Below are 16,538 nucleotides of genomic sequence, written 5' to 3'. Positions count from 1 at the left end.
ATCTTCATAAAAGCTTTTTTCTTCTTCAGAATGAAGTCATAGTGTGAAACTTTCAACATTTTACACACACATACAAAAACAGTGTGTGTTTCCTCATAGAATCTGTGAGTAGACCCAAGGAAACAGAAGTTTCATCACTTGGGCATCATGTTATGTTTTGTGTGACTCTTTTGGAACAACTGCAGTTTACTCCTTAATCCTAGATTCTGTCCCCAGACTTTGGCAGTTCCTCTCACCTCAAGCCAGATTGATACGCGTCTATGTGACGGTGCTTACAGTGCACTGACTCCCACTAACCTTAGCTCATGGAGCCAGAAGACAGGTACGGACAGTGTCCAAGAGAAAAGAGACATTATGAATACCAAAGCTGAGAACACGGACTGTTGCAGGGAGGCCACTGTTGGTTCCCGGCTGCTCAGCCCCAAAATAATCACACAGGAACTATATTATTTAAATCACTACTTGGCCCATTAGCTCTTGCTTCTTATTGGCTAACTCTTACATCTTAATATAACCCATCTCCATTAATCTGTTCATCACCACGAGGTCATGGCCTGCCAGCAAAGTTTCAGCACGTCTGTCTCCGGCAGCAGCTCCATGGCTTCTCCTTGACTCTGCCTGCTTTCTCCCAGCATTCAGCTTAGTTTTCCCCGCCTAGCTCTGGTTCCTCTATAGCTCTGCTAGAGGCCCAGAGAAGTTTCTTTATTCATTAATGGTAATCACAGCATACAGAGGGGAATCCCACATAATGAAAGACAGTAGAATGTCCTGACTCAGCCTTGAACTCCAGAGCTTGGTTTCTCAGATTCCAACCCCGCTCTATTATTGAACTTCCATTTCCTCTTGTACAGTTTTTCAACTTGTCCAAAAATAGAAGTTATCATCTGCAAAGTGAGCATAACAAAGGTAGAACTCTTGTGAACCCTGATGATCTATTGTTGTTACCTTTATCTGTACAGGCATGGCGTGGGTGGGTGATGGGTGGATATAGGCGGGTGTGTGAACATGACTGCATTGTCAAAAGACACTCCCCTGAAGGTGGAGTTACAGGTGGTTGTGAGTCATCTAGTTCGGATACTAGAAACTACGAACAGTTCCGCACCTCTGCAAGAGCTGTTCAGGCCTGTAGCAGCTCCTATTCTGTTTAAATGCATGTGATAAATGCAGCTCACTGGCATCTACTAAGCTCCATGCTTGTATTTACTTTTATTAAGTCCTCAGGGGACATCTGATTATTCTATAGTGCTTGGGGTTTCTACATGATCAAAGTGTTGGCTGCTTCCTTGATAGTAAGCATCAGGACTGGGAACTGCTCAGGTAGAAGGGCTTCTGAAGGGCATCTTGCCTGCTTCAGTGTTAAGCTTTAGCCACTCCTGGCTTTCATGAATACACTCACCTTGAAAATACCTTTTCTTCATCTACTACCATTTCTTACCTGCAGTGCTATTATTTTAACATGTCTTTTGGGGTATCTTCTGTATTCATTTCAAACTTAATTCTCTCTTTCTCCTTTTACTCTCAGTGATTAGAGTTTCATTGTTTTTCAGTTTGCAAAAAACACTTACATCCTCATATATTTCCCACAGCTTTTGTATTACCTTTTGCATCATACATTGTAATGTTTTGTTGACTCTCTGTATTTTCCCAGTGGGCTCTGCTTTACCCTTCTATCTCTCAGTTTTGCTTTCTTTTTTATTGGCTTACCTTTCCTACTTTTGAAATCATTGACCTGTCCATCCAATGTCACTTGGACCAGGTAATCAAAGCATCTCCTTTGTTGGGCCAAGTCTCCCTGTATTCCTTTAACTAGTGGCCTGACAAAAAATTCTCCAGACTCTCTTCCCCGTGGCTTGTTGTAAGCTAAAAAAAAAATGTAAAGAAAAAGACACTGGCAGAAGGTGAACCAGTAGACAACACATCAGAATGGATAATGCTATAGCCTGTAACGTCTGACAGATCTGATTACAGGCTTAACTTAGACACTACGTGCAAAATTTTAAAAATCAAGTTTTTAAACTTCTTGTGCTTTAGGTATAGCTATAGTGTTAACCAAACAAATGATGCTAATGTGGTCAGTCAATAAAGGTCTACTGGTAATAAGAATGACTAGTTTAGCCCACAACTTCCGCAAATGTTAGATCTATTGTTATCTCCACACAACTATTGACACTGCCATCATTATTACTATTATTATTAGCATAACACCTTGAAATTGCTTTGTTTCTCTCTGTGCACACATAAATTGGTATACATGTATATGTTTATTTCTGAAATAAGCAAGCAGAAGCAGCAATTCTATTGCTGATGATATTAGAAAACCTCAAATAAGATCTACTTACCCCTTGAGCTTTGGCTCCATATTTTATTGCATTGAAATATAAACATTTCTTTATCTGATTAGAATCGTGGTTTAGAAGTGGCCAGAAGCAGCTTGGCTTTTGGGAGACAACATTTAGTTTTAAAATATGGGATTAAATACAGATGTATTCCACTTAATTTATTCTAGAAAGTCTGCTGATAGAGTGCTCCAATGTTGGCAAGCATTTAGTCAGCATTTATTGGCATTCTTTTCTGAGATTTAGATAGGTCATAAAATTTTTATGACATGTAAAGCATTTTTGATAATGACTTCAATATTTTCTATAGATGGTACAGTAGTATACAAGTAGAAACATCAATAAAATAGCTAGTGAGCATCATTTCTGGGATAGTAAAGTAGCTCAAAGTTGACATGATAACCAAGTGCCTGACTGTGTTTCAAATCATACTGCTTATTTTATGTGAATATTTTATGTTTTTCTTCTCTTTTATTGCTTTGAACACTTGTAATATCAGTTGCAAAACTAAGAATTTTATGCTGTGTTGTTTACTTGTTTATTATTATAAAAAGGTGGTAATATAACCATGACACATGTATTTGAATAGAAGATATGTGCATGTTAAATCTATCCATCTGATAGAAAAATAAGCTATCTCTGGTAACTAGTCTAGTATTTAGTTTAGAGTAGTTTCTTGCTTGGTGGCCACAAAGAACCTTCAGTAAACTATTTGCAGTGTGTCCTTAGGTAGTATAGACACTGGAACTGGAAAAATAAAAATTCGTAACCAATAGTTAATGCTGAATTCAGGCGTGGCTGTGGATATCTATAACACAAGCTACTCAGGAAACTGAGACAGGGGGATCCCAAGTTAGAATCTAGCCTGGGGAATTTAGCAACAATCTGTGCCCAAATAATAAAAACCAAAATAGGTCAGCAGCACCATTCAATGGCACTGTGCTGATAAACAGATAAGTGTTATAATAGGCTGCCTATTGGTTCCCAGCTGTTCAGCCACAAAATAATCACACAGAAACTATATTAATTAAATCACTGCCTGGCCAATTGCTTAAGCATATTGCCAGCTAGCTCTTACATTTATAATTAAACCATCTCCATTATTTTATATTTTACCATGAGGTTTGTGGCCTACCGGCAAGGTTCCAACATCTGTCTCCAGTGGGGTTACATGGCTTCTCTTTTGCTCTGCTTCCTTTCTCCCAGAATTCAGTTTAGTTTTCTCTGCCTACCTCTATTCCTTGTGCAGGCCCAAGACAGTTTCTTTATTAATAATCACAGCATACAGAGGGAAATCCCACATCACCTTCCCTTTCCTGTTTAAAAAAGGAAGGTTTTAACTTTGACATAGTAAAATTACATATAACAAAACAGGTATTAAGCAAGAATTACAGTTACAATATTTATATCTACTTTATCTTTTATTATTTCTAAGGAAAACTATAACTATATTCTTCAACTTCATCAAAGACTCCAGAAGGATACAATATTACCAGGTAAACATGAAGTACATTGCAAGCAACTTCTAAAACTCTAGAATTGACAAAGACACCTCACTATCTGGGCAGTCACCCAAAGTTCTTCTGTATTGCTTGAGTATCCATCTTTGGCCTACAGGCCCATAGTATCCAGCAGACTTTTCCATGAAGCAGGAAGTTTCAAAGACAGTTCTACTTATATTGGCAGTTTGTCAGTAACTTTTTTCTGTGTTCTGAAGAATGTCTGGCAGACTCATGAAGCTGGAACCCTGAAGGACCATCTCACCTTTAGACAAGTTCAGCAGTCATTTTTCTGTGGGTCCTAAGTTATTAAAACATTTTAAATGCCATATTCTGTAGTCTTGGAAAGATTTTGAAGAATCCCTATCTATCTGAAATACATCTCTGTACATCTAGAAAATCTAACATAACTATAAGCTTGACTATCATATATGACTATCTATTTACCTATATTTCTTAATTATACATTACATTTTAAAATGAGTTGCACAAATGCAATGCCTTAATCAAGAGCAGATATACATATAATAAAATTTACCTTAAATTTATATCAATAAACCAGTAACCATACCAATTCAAATTTCCATAACATATCCCCTTTAAATGTAAACAAACATTTATAGACAATATTTGGGAATTTGGGCATAGTTCTCTAAACTACTTCCTGCTGATTGGTGTGCTGTTGATCATGTCTTTCATGATGTATCCTGTGTACTAAGTTCATCTCAGTCAGCAGTTGGGCAAAGTAACTTTTTGGGAGTGTTCATGGCAACCTTTCAAGGAATCTTGGTGCATCAAACTACATTATCCTGGAATGAATTCACAGGTTCTCATCCTCTGTGTAAACAAAAGAAGAACCTTTTTTCCAAAGCAACATATCATTGGACCCAAGTTTGAAGACAAAATGCCTTTAAAGTATATATGTTGGTTTAGCTTAGAAGCCCATACAATGAAATATCTCTCTGAACTTAGCTCCTTCACAGTCAAAAAATAAAGAAAACACAATGATAGACATAATCCAGACTCTCTGAGTATATTCCATCTTTACGTGGTGAGGTGCGAGTCCCCTCTGTGTGCTGTGATTACCATTAATGAATAAAGAAACTACTTTGGACCTATAGCAAGGCAGAACTTAGGTAGGCAGGGAAAGCTAGACTGAATGCTGGGATGAAGGAGGGCAGAGTCAGGGAGATGCTACAGAACTACAGTCAGAGTCAGAAATGCCAAAACTTTGCCAGTAAGCAACTGCCATGCGACAATACACATATTAATGGAGATGGGTTAAATTAAGATGTAAAAGCTAGCCAATAAGAAGCTAGAGCTAATGGACCAAGCAATGTTTTAAATGATATAGTTTCTGTGTGATTATATCAGGGCTGAGAAGCCGGGAACCAACAAGCCTCCTCTTACAACAGATTAGTAAGTCTGCTCAGAAACACCAGGATAGTCTTGTTTCGCATTGATTCCAGGGATTTTGGTGAAGGCTGGGATGAATGTTATATACTCCTTGGAAGATAAATTTAATTTTACTCTTACATACCTCTGTTTTATTTTGACATTAAATTATCAGATCTTATGAATACTTACCATTAATGGGTTAGCTTCTCTCCCATAAGTTCCTGTGTTTTCCACACATGCTTGGAGTCAGTTGAACTTACCAATCCATCTGACAGACAATAAACAAGAAAGCCTGTATGCTTCTCCCTCTATGGCTTAATATGCATAATTGGATCATGAGCTCACAGACCTATGTGGGGGTGAGGTTTTCAGACTGAGATGCTGTAATGAGATTTTGAAGGGTTTATTGGTTTATTATATCAACAAAATGGGTTAAATGATTATAAATATCTCTGTCATTCATGTGAGCCTACAGAGACACTGATTTGTACCCAGTAGAAAGGGGAAGCTAGTATATTCCATAGTTACAATGTAAAAGTTGAGATCTAACAAATAAAAAGAGCCTTAATCTATTGCTGTATATGTGTGTAAATGCATGCCTCTCTCTCTCTCTCTCTCTCTCTCTCTCTCTCTCTCTCTCTCTCTCTCTGTGTGTGTGTGTGTGTGTGTGTGTGTGTGTGTGTGTGTTAAGCATTTTTCAAATAACAGCTTGTAAGGGTCTTCTTTTAGAAAAACTTTCCTTGGGTTATACTACATTTTAGTTATGTTATCTAAGTAATCCATCATCCTTGGGCTCTCCTCAAGAAGTGATGTTCTTATTTCATTATTTCAATGAGATAACAGAAAGTAAAGGAGTTAAGTGGTCCTCTTGAGAACAGAATTGTTGCTGGTAGCTACAGTTCTTTTTCCAATACTCACCTGATTGGGACACGTTGCTGCGAGAATGCCCTGTGCAACTTTTCTTTAGTGAGATTTCTTATACGAAAAGACACTGAGATTTGCAGGGACTGCTTATGCCTATCTGTTTGGTTTTCTTAAAGCCACTCTGATATGTTTGTCCATAGCCCTTCATTAGCTGACAAGGGCAATCTACCAGAATGTTGTTCGGTCTATTGTCTTTGCATGGCATCAGTAATAGCTATATCAGTTCACAAGACAATTTTGTTTTGGAAAGTGTTTGAGATCCTGAAGTGAATGCTGAGAGTCATGCGTGTGTGATGCCTAGAGAGGAGATAAAAATCTGGGTCCTGAGAAGGCAGGACACCTGGGAGCATAAAGACGGTAGGTAAGTAAGAAGATGTTCACACATTTTCATTATTCATTAGAACACTATGACAAGTCACTGTCCCAGTGTATGGGTTATCATCTCAGGGGTGATTAGCATTGTCTACTTTCTACATAACTATATGCTTTAAAGGGTGCTCCCCTTTCCTGAGGCATCCTCCCTTCATTGTCAATAATCTTGACCTACCTCTGCTTCATGCTACAGACTTATCATGACACTGACTAATTCCAACAGGTTCTCTGTCATGAATCCGGACAGTGTTTTCTTTCTGCATCATTTTTTCTCTGCTTGCTTTTGGACACAGTTTAATTTTGCATGTCTGTAGCTCACCTGCATCATGAACGTGAGCTCTGGGGAGGTTCGTTACTCCGAGCCTGTGTTTCTATTTCATTGAAGTCACTGTGCATAGTTTCCACACCTTTAATTATAGCCAATTTCATAATTCTTTAATATTAGGTTTTCTTAAAGCATAGTTTAAAAAAAGATGTTATTTGTTTTAGAGAGACTTTTTAAAAGGAGATTGTGTGGCCACTGATGTGTTGTTGTGGTCAAGCACTACATCCCATTTATTTCCTGGGAAATGTCTGATGTTTGCTCTCATTGTCAGCATCCTGTATTGTCGTCAGTTCTAACCACACTGCCCATGTTTTAACCCAGTAGCTCTCAATGCACCATGCGCCCCTTCCACTTTTCACAAGATTTCTGTATCTCTCCTTCCTGGAAACGCTCTTTGCAGACCGTTGCTTTAGAATTCTTTGTGTTAAGATTATGCTAATCATATTCACAAGAGTGGGAATTAAATTTTGATTAGATGTGGTTTGGGTCCCCCCCACTCGGCCTGCTGGCTTCCGCCTGTGGGAATGAGGTGCCCCTAGATGACTTCCTGTGTGAGCGTGGAGGGGGTGGGTTCACTCTGTGGACTCAACCTGAAAATAGATTGAGACTGAAAGGAGAATGATTGGAGCTGAGCTTTCAGCTTGATTATCTGCTGGAATCTCTATTACTTCTCATAATATGCTTGAAAAATTTTATTTGTACCTCAAGGGCAATGAGCCTGGCCTCATTTACAAATATGAATGCAGATATTCACCACACACTGTCTTCTCGAGACAGGCTTCCTGTCAGGGTGTTTTATTTACTTCCTCGGAAGAGAATATCCATCTCCAGGGGATTAGACATAGCATATATAATGTGATAATGGAAGCTCGGGAATTAGGGGTTTAGCTCTGATTCCCATTGTCCCAGGGGTAACCATGAGCTAGGTTTCAACTCTGACACTCTGACTCCTTCTCTGTGAACTGAGATAGAGCATTCTGACACAGCCCCATGAGCTTCTCCTAAGGGTTCTCGGACAGATGCATGATATATGTAAAATGCGCAGCCTGCACCAAGGCAGCATTTGGTCAATATTCATGTTCTTGGTGATTATTTTTGTCTCACAACAGGAAACTTCCAAACTGTGAAGTCATTCAGACAAAACTGTTTGTCTCCTATGCTTTCGTCCCACGTTTTACGTTGTTATTTCAAATCATAAATGGCGTCTCTCCTCTTAGTGTCCTCTGATTATGAGGAGACTGTGAATGGATGGAGGGGAAGAGAGAATTACTATATCTTAGGAATTTGTCATAATGATAAATAAAGAGCCTGAAAGTGATTTTTTTTTCCCCTCAGAAAACCATTGTTATCTTTTGAGACAGGAAAAGTAACTGAGAATGATCCCATTATTCTGATCACCGGCTTGGTGTTAAGCACTGTCCTGCCTTTTTTTATTTTCCTTATTTAATTATTTAAAGAATTTCCACTTCCTCCCCTCCTCCCAATACCCTCACGCTCCCCCACTCCCTCTCCTCCTCCCTCACCATTCCCAAGAGCAGTCAGGGTTTCCTGCCCTGTGGGAAATCCAAGTTCCTCCCCCCTCCCTCCAGGCCCAGGAAGGTGAGCATCCAAACAGGCCAGGATCCCAAAAAGCCAGTCCATGCAGATGAAACAAGACCCAGTGCCATTGTCAATGGCTTCTCAGTCAGCCCCCATGTCAGCCTCATTCAGAGAATCCGGTTTGATCACATGCTCATTCAGTCCCAGTCCAGCTGGCCTTGGTGAGCTCTCATTCCATCAGTCCCCTTGTATCAGTGGGTGAACGCACCCTTCGCGGTCCTGACTTCCTTTTTCATGTTCTCCTTCCTTCTGCTCTTCATTTGGACCTTGCAGGCTCAGTCCAGTGCTTCAATGTGGGTCTCCATCTCTATCTCCATCCATCGTCGGATGAAGGCTCCCTCTGGCTCTGCTTTCCTTGCTCACGAGCTCCCTCCCTCTGCTTCTCATTTGGACCTAGGGAGTTAAGTCCAGTGTTCCAATATGTGTCTCTGTCTCTATCTCCATCCTTCGCCATATGAAGGTTCTGTGGTGACACGCAAAATATTCATCAGTATGGTTATGGGCCAAGGCAAGTTCAGGCACCCTCTCCTCTGCTGCCCAGGGAACAATCTGGGGACCTCTCCTTGGGCCTGGGAACCCCTCCAGAATCAAGTCTCTTGCAAACCCTAAAATGGCTCCCTTAGTTGAGATATAAACTTCCCTGCTCCCATAACCATCCTTCCTCCCTCCCCCCCTCCTATTCCCCCAAGCCATCCCCAATCCTCTCCCTCTCCCCTCTCCCTAACCATCTGCCCTTACTTCCACCCCCCACCCCCTGTGCGCCCAAGTTTGCCTGGCAATCTTGTCTACTTCTAATATCCAGGAGGATAACTATATGATTTTCTTCAGGTTCACCTTCTTATTTAGCTTCTCTAGAATCACGAATTATAGACTCAAAGACCTTTAACTATGGCTAGAATCCACTTATGAGTGAGTACATACCATATTCCTCTTTTTGGATCTGGGTTACCTCGCTCAGTAAAGCGTTTTCTATTTCCATCCATTTGCATGCAAAATTCAAGATGTCATTGTTTTTTACCGCTGAGTAGAACTCTAGTGTGTATATGTTCCTCACCTTTTTTAACCATTCTTCTATTGAGGGGCACCTAGGTTGTTTCCATGTTCTGGCTATTACAAATAGTGCAGCTATGAACATAGTTGAACAAATAGTTTGGAGTATGGTAGGGCATCTCTTAGGTATAATCCCGAGTGGAATTGCTGGGTCCTGAGGGAGGTTGACTCCCAGTTTCATGAGAAAACACCACACTGATTTCCACAGTGGCTACACAAGTTTGCATTCCCACCAACAATGGATGAGTGTTCCCCTCACTCCATATCCTCTCCAGCATAGGCTATCATTGGTGTTTTTGAGTTTAGCTATTCTGACAGGTGTAAGATGGTATCTCAAAGTGGTTTTGATTTGCATTTCCCTGATCACTAAGGAGGTTGAGCATGACCTTAAGTGTCTTTTGGCCATTCGAAGTTCATCTGTTGTGAATTCTCTGTTCAGTTCAGTACCCCATTTTTTAATTAAGTTAATTAGAGTTTTAATGTCTAGTTTCTTGAGTTCTTTGTATATTTTGGAGATCAGACCTTTGTTTGATGAGGGGTTGGTGAAGATCTTCTCCCAGTCCGAAGGTAGCCTTTTGGTCTTACTGACAGTGTCCTTTGCTTTACAGAAGCTTCTCAGTTTCAGTAGGTCCCATTTATTCATTGTTTCTCTTATTGTCTGTGCTACTGGGGTTCTACTTAGGAAGTGGTCTCCTGTGCCTATATCTTGTAGACTACTTCCCACTTTCTCTTCTATCAGATTCAAAGTGGACAGATTAATGTTGATGTCTTTAATCCATTTGGACTTGAGTTTTGTGCATGGTGATAGATATGGATCTACTTTCATTCTTCTACAGGTTGACCTCCAGTTATGCCAGCACCATTTGTTAAAGATGCTTTCCTTCTTCCATTGTATACCTTTAGCTCCCTTGTCAAAAATTAGGTGGTCATAGGTTTGTGGGTTAATATCCGGGTCTTCTATTTGATTCCATAGGTCGACTTCTCTGTTCTTATGCCAATACCAAGCTGTTTTCAATACTGTAGCTCTGTAATAGAGTTTGAAGTCAGGGATGGTAATGCCTCCAGAAGTTCCTTTATTGTATAAGATTGTTTTGGCTATCCTGGGTTTTATGTTTTGCCATATAAACTTGATTATTGTTCTCTCAAGGTCTGTGAAGAAGTTTGATGGGATTTTGATGGGGATTGCATTGAATCTATAGATTGCTTTTGGTAGAATTGCCATTTTTACTATGTTGATTCTCCCAATCCAAGAGCAGGGGAGGTCTTTCCATTTTCTGGTATCCTCCTCAATTTCTTTCTTCAAAGACTTAAAGTTCTTGTCAAATAGGTCTTTCACTTCCTTGGGTAGATTAACCCTAAGATATTTTATACTATTTGTGGCTATCGTGAAAGGTGATGTTTCTTTGATTTCCCTCTCTGCTTCTTTATCCTTTGTGTATAGGAGGGCAACCGATCTTTTGGAGTTGATCTTGTATCCTGCCACATTACCAAAGGTGTTTATCAGCTGTAGGAGTTCTTTGGTAGAGTTTTTGGGGTCGCTTACGTACACTATCATATCATCAGCAAATAACGAAAGTTTAATTTCATCCTTTCCAATTCGAATTCCCTTGATCCCCTTATGTTTTCTTATTGCTATTGCTAGAACTTCAAGCACTATATTGATGAGGTATGGAGAGAGTGGACAGCCTTGTCGTGTTCCTGATTTTAGTGGAAAGACTTTGAGTTTCTCTCCATTCAATTTGATGTTAGCTGTCGGCTTGCTGTATATTGTTTTTATTATATTTAGGTATGATCCTTGTATCCCCAGTCTCTCCAACACCTTTATCATAAATGGGTGTTGAATTTTGTCAAATGCTTTTTCAGCATCCAATGAAATGATCATATGGTTTTTTTCTTTCAGTTTATTTATATGATGGATTACATTGATAGATTTGCATATGTTGAACCAGCCCTGCATCTCTGGGATGAAGCCTACTTGATCATAATGGATAATTTTTCTAATGTATTCTTGGATTCGGTTTGCCAGTACTTTACTGAGAATTTTCGCGTCGATGTTCATGAGTGATATTGGCCTGTAATTCTCTTTCTTGGTTGTGTCTTTGTGTGGTTTTGGTATCAGAGTAACTGCAGCTTCATAAAAGGAGTTTGGCAATGATTCTTCTGTTTCTATATTGTGGAATACATTAAGGAGTATAGGTATTAGCTCTTCCTGGAAGTTCTGGTAGAATTCTGCGTTGAAACCATCTGGTTCTGGGCTTTTTTTTTTTGGTAGGGAGATTTTTGATAACAGCTTCTAATTCTTCGCAACTAACAGGTCCATTTAGATTGTTCACCTGATCTTGGTTCAACTTTGGTATATGGTACTTATCTAAAAAAAAATGTCCATTTCTTTTACATTTTCCAACTTTGTGGCATATAAACTTTCGTAGTAAGATCTAATGATTCTCTGAATTTCCTGTATCTGTGTTTATGTCCCCCTTTTCATTTCTGATCTTATTAATTTGCATGTTCTCTCTCTGCCGTTTGATTAGTTTGGATAGGGGTTTGTCGATCTTGTTGATTTTCTCCAAGAACCAGCTTTTTGATTCATTGATTCTTTGGATTGTTTTCTGTGTTCCTATTTTGTTGATTTCAGCCCTCAGTTTGATTATTTCCAGTCTTCTACTCCTCCTGTGTGAATCAGCTTCTTTTTTTTTCTAGAGATTTCAAGTGTGCTGTTCAGTCTGCAATGTGTGCTTTCTCCGTTTTCTTTAATTGGGCACTTAGTGCTATGAACTTTCCTCTTAGCACTGCTTTCATAGTGTCCCATAGGTTTGAGCATGTTGTATCTTTATTTTCATTAAATACAAGGAAGACTTTAATTTCCTTCTTTATTTCTTCCTTGACTCAGGGGTGATTTAGTAGTTGACAGTTCAACTTCCATGAGTTTGTTGGATTCCTGGGGTTAGCATTGTTGTTGAATTCTAGCTTTAATCCATGGTGATCTGACAAGACACAGGTGATTACTAATATTTTTTTGTATCTATGGAAGTTTGCTTTGTTGCCGAGTATGTGGTCATTTTCAAGAAGGTTCCATGAGCTGCAGAGAAGAAGGAATATTCTTTCCTATTTGGGTGGAGTGTTCTATAGATGTCTGTTAAGTCCATTTGATTCAATACCTTCAATAATTCTCTTATTTCTCTGTTAGGTTTCTGTCTGATTGACCTGTCCATTGGTGAGAGAGGTGTGTTGAAGTCTCCTACTATTAGTGTGTGTGGTTTGATGACTGCCTTGAGTTCTAGAAGAGTTTCTTTTACATATGTGGGTGCCTTTATATTAGGGGCATAGATATTCAGGATTGAGACTTCTTCCTGATGAATTGTTCCTGTTAGGAGTATGAAATGTCCATCTCCATCTCTACTGATTGATTTTAGTTTGAAGTCGATTTTGTTAGATATTAGAATGGCCACACCCGCTTGTTTCTTAGGTTCATTTGCTTGGAAAACCTTTTCCAAATCCTTTACTCTGAGTAGGTGTCTGTCTTTGTGGTTGAGGTATGTTTCTTGTAAACAGCAGAATGTTGGATCCTGTTTTTCTATCCAATCTCTAAGTCTGTGCCTTTTTATAGGTGAATTGAGTCCATTGATATTAAGTGATATTAATGACCAGTGGTTGTTGATTCCGGTCATTTTTTTGGGGGGGGATAGTAGAGTGTATGTGTTTTCCTTCTTTGAGTTGTGCTTGTGAAGGGTCTCTAGATGTCTGAGTTATTGTAGGCAGTGTTGGGAATGTTGGATTACTTGGGTTGTGATTTTCCTTCTAATATTCTCTGTAAGGCTGGATTTGTAGCTATGTATTGTTTAAATTTGTTTTTATCCTGGAATATTTTGTTTTATCCATTGATAGTGAATGTTAGCTTGGCTAGGTAGAGTAGTCTGGGTTTGCATCCATGGTCTCTTAGTTTCTGCAGTACCTCTATTCAGGACCTTCTGGCTTTCATGGTTTCCATAGAGAAGTCTGTTGTAAGTCTGATAGGTTTACCTTTATAAGTTACTTGATCTTTTTCCTTTGCAGCTCTTAGTATTCTTTCTTTAATCTGTATGCTTTGTGTTTTGATTATTATATGGCAAGGGGATTTTTTTTTATCAAGTCTATTCAGTTTTCTGTATGCTTCTTGAACCTTCATAGGAATATCGTTCTTTAGGTTGGGAAAGTTTTCTTCTATAATTTTGTTGAATATATTTTCTGGGCCTTTGATCTGCAGTTCTTCTCCTTCTTCAATCCCTGTTATTCTTAGATTTGGTTTTTTTATTGTGTCCCAGATTTCTTGAGTGTTTTGTGGTGAGAATTTGTTGGATTTGCTGTTTTCTTTGATCAGAGCATTTATTTTCTCTATGGTATCTTCAGAATCTGAGATTCGTTCTTCTATCTCTTGTATCCTATTTGTTATGCTTGATTCTGTAGTCTCTGTTCGTTTACCTAGATTTTCCATATCCAGCCGGCCCTCGGTTTGTGAGTTATTCATACCCTGTTTAAGAGACTCTATTGCTTTCATAATGACACTGTTTTTCACTTCTTTTGGAATAGGGTGTTCAAGTCCTTCTGTAGTAAGATCACTGGGATCTGGTGTTTTCATGTTGTTTTTCAGATTGTTGGAGGAATTCTTGCCTTGGCACCTGCCCATCTCCTCCTTCAGATGCTCTCCAATGGCTCTTCCCTCCACTGGGTCTTCTGCTACAGGATTAGTGCCCCTTGCTGGCCAGGAATCACTTTGCCTGCAGTCCTACCTTGCTGCAGGCAGGCTATTAAAACAAAGGAACTCCCTCCCATTTGCACTCACCTCCCTGTCCCGGCGGCGCCCACACAGGCTGAGTTGGAGGATTTTATGCCCTGAAAAAGGGAGAGAGGAAGGGAAGGGGTTGCTGGCTGAAAGCAGGGATGGGGTAGGAGGAGAGAGGGTTTAGCTGGGGGAAGCCGCCCCTTTGGAATACCCAGGGAGATAAGGATGGCGGGAAAATTGTGTGTTCCCTTACCTGGCTTGTGTGGCGGGTCAGGAACACACTTACCCCTCCATTGTATCTTCTGCTACAGGATCAGTGCCACTTGCTGGTCAGAAATCTCCCTGCCTGCAGTCTTACCTTGCTGCAGGCAGGCTATTAAAACAAAGGAGCTCCCTCCCCTTTGCACTCACTGCCCCATCCTGGAGGCGCCCACACAGGCTGAGTTGGAGGATTTTATGCCCCGAAAAAGGGAGAGAGGAAGGGAAGGGATCCCTGCCTTGTTTTAAAACTTACAAAAATTATAGTAGGATATGATAGGAAAGGATTGTAAATGCTATTAAGAAATGGATACTAAAGACCTTGTGTCAATAGCAAAATTGGTAATCTTTGATATTTAGCATGTTTTATACTGTGACTTTAAGTACAACTATTATTTATTTGAAAGTCTATTGGACTATCATCAAATGTGTTGAAATGGATTTCAACTTTTGTCACCATAGTGTGTAATTTCAGCCACGGGCCTTTCCACTATAATTAGATTGTTTATTCCTTGACACAAAGAAGAAAAATCATTTGATAATCTTACTAGATATTAGGTATTTAGAGGCAAAAGCACCGGAACAAGAATAGGATGATGAGATTGCCCTTTATGGGGTAGTTTATGATGGTTGGTGGTGTCAATTGTGATGTTCAGAGCACCCTGGCCTCCACTGTGAAGATGAATGAAGGCTTGTTCCATAGAGCTGCCATTAACATGTCAGTCATACTCAGCTCTAGTCATCCGTGGCTAAATTGTTCTTAGAAGAAGCCAACATTGTCCCCGTGAAGAATGACAAATGAGAATTTGGCCATATGCTACCTTTTGAAATACCATGTTACTTCTTGGCAGATTTTCCTTGACAGAAACATTATAGATAGCTGAAGGTACATTCATATTTCTACTTCATGGTTTGGACACCTGCTGAAGTCTTCCAAGACAAAGTAGGATACTAGAGAAAGCAATGGACCAATGAATTCCTTGGATTGACCTAGCTTTCATCACTAAGCAATTGTCTCTGTTTGGTTGCAGGAGAAGAAGTATCAGGGAGTCTCTGCCCAGTGCCTCCTCCTCCTGAACGTATGGCTTGTGATATCCCCTGCCGAATGGACTGCGTAGTGAGTGAGTGGACGGCTTGGTCATCTTGCTCCCAATCCTGTTCCAATAAAAACACAGACGGCAAACAAACCAGGTCACGATCTCTCCTGGCTTTGGCTGGAGAAGGTAAGTGGCAGATTCAGTACCTCTACTGGAAGTTATGGAATAAGTACCTGCGACATTCTTGTCATGCACATAGATAAACTTAGATGATGTCTCTGCTTTTTAAATGAGCATTAACCATTTCATTTCCAGACCTGCATTCTTTTCTGTGAGCCCTCTATTTTTTCTATGCTGGGCTGACCTTTCCACAGAAATTGCTTCAGTCCAAACTCTCAGATCCCAGTCTGACGATTTAGTTGATCTTTTTATTCCACTGTTTAGAGAAGGTAGCAAAGTATAGTCACACATTCAGGCTTGGGTATCTTATACAACTGGGAACACAATTGGATCCATCTGGTATAAAGAGTTCCAAAGGAGGAATTAGGAGACCTGGCTTTCCCATAAAGAACTGCCAATAACACCTGTAAGGCACTTACCAGTGCCCTGGTTTCCTTTTCTAGAGTATCTAGTGCCAGGGGCCAAGGAGAGAACATGAAAGAATGAAAATAGCTTTGAAGAAAGTAAAAGGTGATATGGGAACGTGAACAGTAGCTGCAGAACAAATTAAAGGAGCACTCGTTCCCATCATTCCCAGCAATGAACTCTGCCCCCAGACACACATGCCATTCCTTTCATGTCCTACCTCTGCCTCCTCAGTCTTTGGTGCCATTAGAGCAGCAGCAGAACAGTGGGACCCCAGCTGTGAGGAATATCTTAAACAAGATTTCAGTGCTGTGATCACGAGAACTAGGGCAAGGGTAATAGTAAAGAGAAATTTGTAATCTCCAAGTGCAACTGCTTTTATATATTCTGGCTTTG

The 16,538-nt window shown here is 39.9% G+C and overlaps 1 protein-coding gene across 1 annotated transcript in view; it reads left to right on the top strand.

The window, feature by feature from the left end:
• Positions 1 to 16,538, top strand: part of Thsd7b (thrombospondin type 1 domain containing 7B) — an 878,050-nt gene that overhangs the window by 480,004 nt on the left and 381,508 nt on the right. The window contains exon 8 of the mRNA XM_048430634.3: positions 15,552 to 15,743. Within this exon, the coding sequence (XP_048286591.3) occupies positions 15,552 to 15,743 (192 nt within the window). The remainder of the gene's footprint in view (positions 1 to 15,551; positions 15,744 to 16,538) is intronic.

This window comes from Myodes glareolus, chromosome 5 (genome assembly GCF_982192425.1).
Source record: "Myodes glareolus chromosome 5, mMyoGla1.1, whole genome shotgun sequence".
NCBI lineage: Eukaryota > Metazoa > Chordata > Mammalia > Rodentia > Cricetidae > Myodes > Myodes glareolus.
The sequence above is the reverse complement of the archived record's forward strand: the minus strand, read 5'-3'. Positions and strand labels throughout refer to the sequence as shown.